This window comes from Nematolebias whitei, chromosome 1 (genome assembly GCF_014905685.2).
Source record: "Nematolebias whitei isolate Nwh7 chromosome 1, NemWhi1, whole genome shotgun sequence".
NCBI lineage: Eukaryota > Metazoa > Chordata > Actinopteri > Cyprinodontiformes > Rivulidae > Nematolebias > Nematolebias whitei.
The window spans coordinates 45,863,093-45,868,688 of record NC_056498.1 but is presented as its reverse complement, the minus strand read 5'-3'; the positions used below and the strand labels follow the sequence as shown (position 1 = coordinate 45,868,688).

The 5,596-nt window shown below is 43.8% G+C and overlaps 1 protein-coding gene across 1 annotated transcript in view; it reads left to right on the top strand.

Moving 5' to 3' along the window:
• fam204a (family with sequence similarity 204 member A) overlaps positions 1-5,596 on the top strand; it is a 32,639-nt gene that overhangs the window by 4,292 nt on the left and 22,751 nt on the right. Inside the window, exon 5 of the mRNA XM_037684709.1 lies at positions 3,189-3,278. Coding sequence (XP_037540637.1) covers positions 3,189-3,278 — 90 coding nt within the window. The remainder of the gene's footprint in view (positions 1-3,188; positions 3,279-5,596) is intronic.

Genomic DNA, 5,596 nt, shown 5'->3' with positions numbered 1-5,596 from the left:
CACTGTCCCTCCTCTGGATATGTCCAACCCACTGTCCCTCCTCTGGACATGTCCAACACACTGTCCCTCCTCTGGACATGTCCAACCCACTGTCTCTCCTCTGGACATGTCCATCACACTGTCTCTCCTCTGGACATGTCCATCCCACTGTCCCTCCTCTGGACATGTCCATCACACTGTCGCTCCTCTGGACATGTCCATCCCACTGTCTCTCCTCTGGACATGTCCATCCCACTGTCCCTCCTCTGGACATGTCCAAACCATCTCAGTGTGTCCTCTCTAACTTTATCTCCCAGTTGTTCAACCTGTGCTGTACCTCTGATGATCTCATTCCTGATCTTCTCCATCCTTGTCTCTCCTAAGAAGAACCTCAACATCTTCATTTCTGCTACTTCCAGTTCTGTCTCCTGTCTTTTTGTCCATGTCTCTGTCTCCAGACCATACAACATAGCTGGTCTCATCCTCTGCTCCTTGTAGCCTCACTGTTCCACCTCCTCCCTCTCATTCATGGACTCTGTCTTGCTACGACTGACTTTCATTCCTCTTCTTTCAAGTGCATACCTCCACCTCTCCAAGTTCTCTTCCACCTGTTCTCACCACAGATCATCTGCCAACTTCATCGTCCACGAGGATTCCTGCCTGACCTCGTCTGTTGGGTCAGACAGTGTAACTGAAGCTGCAACGTGTAAATTAATTGTTACGCAACAGATTTGCACGCCGTGTTATTTGTGTGAATTTTATAATTAAAAGAAAATTAAACTTTCTTTTACTGGAATGCGTTTCAGAACAAACGAAGCCTTTTATGCAAAGGCAGCACATTAGGCAGAAATATTTCCAAGCTTGAAGAATATTAAAAGCCTTGAATGGAGCCTGTTTTCATTTCAATTTCTAATCCCTTTAATGATAATTTGAGTATTTTGTGCTTAATTTATCTCAGGGCAGAGAAAAACTAAGTTTGTGCTGATGACGGCCGTATTCTGAATGAAACCGTGATGAGATGAAAGAAATAATTAACGAGCTGAGTCAAACATCAAGATAATACGAGGCTCAACTATTTCTCAAACGCACTTCTTTTTTAACGCGTTTGTTATTTTAATTCTGGTGGAATCATCAGCCGAAGTTCAGCTGCTAACTGCTTTCATTGACTGTGACTTTTTGTTTTTGTCTCGTAGAGAAAATCAGTTTGTGGTGGAGGGGGTCGACCCCGATCCTCAAAGAACGTCCTGGAGTCGGTTGAGAAGGAAAAGAGCAGCTGATGTTGCTCCACTTTAAATTCAAGTTACAGAAGTTACATTTAAACTATTTGAGTCGAAATAAACAACAAAACAAACAACAAAATAAACAACAAAACAAACAACAAGTAAAATCTGTGAAACGTTTCCTCCTCAGCTGTTTGGATTTTATTTCAACATTAAACTGAATGTTGGAGGTTTAGGAGAACCTGAGGAGACCAGATGTTGGTGGTTTAGGAGAACCTGAGGAGACCAGATGTTGGTGGTTTAGGAGAACCTGAGGAGACCAGATGTTGGAGGTTTAGGAGAACCTGAGGAGACCAGATGTTGGTGGTTTAGGAGGACCTGAAGAGACCAGATGTTGGTGGTTTAGGAGGACCTGAGGAGACCAGATGTTGCAGGTTTAGGAGGACCTGAGGAGACCAGATGTTGGTGGTTTAGGAGGACCTGAGGAGACCAGATGTTGGTGGTTTAGGAGGACCTGAGGAGACCAGATGTTGCAGGTTTAAGAGGACCTGACGAGACCAGATGTTGCAGGTTTAGGAGGACCTGACGAGACTAGATGTTACCGGTTTAGGAGGACCTGAGGAGACCAGATGTTACCGGTTTAGGAGGACCTGAGGAGACCAGATGTTGCAGGTTAAAGAGGACATGAGGGGACCAGATGTTGCAGGTTTAGGAGGACATGAGGGGACCAGATGTTGGAGGTTTAGAAGGACATGAGGAGACCAGATGTTTGAGGTTTAGGACATGAGGAGACCAGATGTTGCAGGTTTAAGAGGACCTGATGAGACCAGATGTTGCAGGTTTAAGAGGACTTGACGAGACCAGATGTTGCAGGTTTAAGAGGACTTGATGAGACCAGATGTTGGAGGTTTAGGAGGACATGAGGGGACCAGATGTTGCAGGTTTTGTCTCCTTCTGGTCTGATGGACTCCAGCTTTCCAACAGTCCTGGATGGAGCAGATGTTCTTCTAAAACCTGCAGATGTTTTTCTCCATTAATGTTTTTTCCAGATGTGTAAGCTGCTCATGTCAGAGGCACTAATGCACCTCCATATCATCAGCGAGGCAGTCTGTGAACTCAGACTCTCAGATTCTGAAATGGAGATGATGGAGATTAAAGTTCTTCTTCAGGAACTTTATTCTGAAATTCTTCCTCTAGTTTTCCACAGACTGCTGAACCTCTGCCCGTCTTTACCTCCGACAGGTTCAGCCTCTCCTAAAGTCTCGTTTTGTACCCGTTCCCCTGACGACCTGCTGACATCACCACTTACAAAACGTTTCTGGTCTTTACCTTTTTATTTTTACAGCCTTTCGCCGCTCGTTTTATTTTATTTCTTCTGAACACGTTGCAGTTTCTTTGTTTTCTGTGCTCATGACATTTATTTACCTTCATTCAACGACCTCACGTTTTCAGCACTCATGATGCGTTCTTGTTTAAATGAGAAATAAAGAGTCACGTGTGATTCCGGGTAATACGGGGGAGGTTTTAGTTTTTTCCTCATAATTCATGCCTTTAATTTGAAACTGGTTTGGTTTTAATAAGCCTTTCTGCTGTTTTCTTACCCTGGTGAAGGATGTGGGGGGGGGTTAAGTGAAACTACGAGCTCATCGCAGCAGAACCGACATTTCCATCAATAACCGGAGGCTTGTCAGCACCCCCCCCCCCCCCCCCCCCCCCCCCCCCCCCACACACACACACACACTTTGCCTTTTTTCAGGCCTGTAATGAAAATCTGTAATTAAAGAGTCACATTTTACGTTCGGTAATCTGCTGCAGCATTTCTCAGATTTCCTCACTAATGTCCAATCAGAGGCGTTTTCATTTGTGAGGAAAAATCTACATATTTGCTGTAAATGGGTATCACATTAAAAATATGGCCCTCCAGGACTTTTTAAGTTACTCTTTGATTTTATTCCCCACAAAAAAAGAAAAATGTTTTTTCTCTTCCAGTCCGGCTTAGAAAGGAGCATGGAGAAGGCCGTCGCTGAAGGGGACGTTGCAAAGGCGGAGGAGATGAGCGACAGGCTCGCCGCTCGAGAGGTACGTTCAGCCGATAAGAGATCTTTGGGGGTCCTCCCGCCGTGACGAATCGGGCTAATGGATCCGTGGCCGTTTTCTGCCGCAAAGACAGAGAGGAACAAAAACACACGCAGACTTGCACCGTTCAGTCCTGCAGCCCTTTTCCATTGAGTTAATGGAAAGCCCTCCCCTTAGTTTGAAGTGCTGCAGTGTCTAAAGAACTTTTGGCTTTGCTTTTTAATGAAGGCTGCATCGCTTTCAAGCCGCCCGTTAAATCATTCTGCAGGTAGGAGTTTCATACCTTTGAAGTGTGCATGTCCCTAAATGCACCGCCTGAAGTTTGGTGGCGAAGCGCCTCGGCAGGCAGCCAGGATCAAGCGGTTTGAAACTAATTTAGCATAAAATGTAGCCCACATGTACATGTATAATTGGAGTTAAGAAGACACAGAGCTGCAGCCGTGCTGAACCTCAGCCGCGCCGCTTCAAAGTCTAACTTTCTTTTTTTTTTGTTGTTGTTTCACGATCCGCGTTGCGAAGACGAAGACAAGTCCGGACTCGGGTTTTATTACCAGACGAGGATTTTAATGGACTTAAAGAAAACACGTAAAGGGCTGATTTTATTATTTTATTTACATCTAAAATCATCTAAACCAGGGGTGCCCAGATGTTTTCATCATGGAGCTCCTTTTAAAGTGACCAGGTCAATGTGATCTACTGTTCACCCAGAACAACCTCTGGAAACTTTAGAGATTTTTATATGTTTATTGGGGTAATAAACAAAAAATGAGCAGGTTTACACAAAAACACAGTAGTTTCCATGTCACTTGGGTTGCCAGATAAGAAATGATGAACTATAGTGTCTTTAAACTGATAGTATTTTGAGCTAAACTGTCACATGTGCTGAGTAAAGAAAAGATCAGGTGTGTTGTGTTTGTTGGACATGTGCACAGAAAAGGAGGGGGTAAATAAGATGTTTTACATTTATCTGGCAACCCTCGTCACACATGCAGCGTCTGCATGACACTTAGTCCAAACTGGTGAAGACACCAACGTCTCTTTGGAGCCTGGATTTTATTAGTTTTGCTCCTACAAGCTGAAAATTGTATTATATTTATTACAACTGTTGTTATTTATTATAACTGTTGTTATTTGATTTATTTAATGATTTGATTACCGGGGTACTTCCTGAAGTTCTGCAGAATCCTGTCGATCACCCATTTATTCAAATCAGGTGTGTCAAAGCAGAGAGACTACTAAAACATGCAGGAGGGTGTTCCTCAAGGACCAGAGTTGGGAACCACTGAATTACAGGATTAATGTTAAACGGTTATCAGCTGTAAATGAATATTCATCTGTTACTTTCATTACAACCAGTCCAGTGGTTCATGGAGATATTTTGCTAACAGTCAAACTCACACATAGACCTTGTTAAAAACATTTTCCTTCACTTTATTTTGATTTAAAACAACTCCTACAGTGAGCTGGAGCAGCTCAGGGGCAAACACAACGGAAAATAAAAAGTTTACAACATTCTCATGAAGCAGTTTTAACCTAAATAGTTTTTTTTTTTTTTTACTGGACCTCCTCCTGAAGCAACAACAGATCACTGAGCTACCACAGCCGTCTGTGTGGAGCAGAGGGTTTCCATCTGGGGCCCCAGGGGAGCAGATGGTGGGGGTTAGTGGCCTTGGTCAAGGACCCAGGGTGGTGCAAATGAGGGTGGAGACAGGTGTGGGTTCTTCACCTTTCCTACATACATTTTTGATGCTGTTGGTCTGGGGAGTTGAACCAGCAACCTTCCTGTCACTGGCCCATCTTCTCTAACCTCGGTGCCACCACTCCCCATCAAACAAACGTCAATATCAGACAAAAATACATAAAAAATAACCTGAACAAACACAAAGTGCAGTTTTTTAATATGTTTATTAAAATCTGTTCAAACCAACTCTGTTGCCTCTAGAGGGGTTAGCGATAATGAGCAACGGGTGGATGATTGATGCATGGTGGATGGATGGATGGATAGATGATGGATAAATGGATGGATGGATGTTGGATGATGGATGCATGTATGGATGGATGGATGGATGATGGATTAATGGATGGAAGGATGATGATGGATGGATGATTGATTAATGGATGGATGGTTAATGGATTAATGGATGGATGATGATGGATGGATGATGATGGATGGGTGGATGATGGCTGGATGATGGATGGGTGGATGATGATGGATGGATGATGATGGATGGATGATGGTGGATGGATGGATGATGGATTAATGGATGGAAGGATGATGATGGTGGGTGGATGATGGATGGATGATGATGGATGAGTGGATG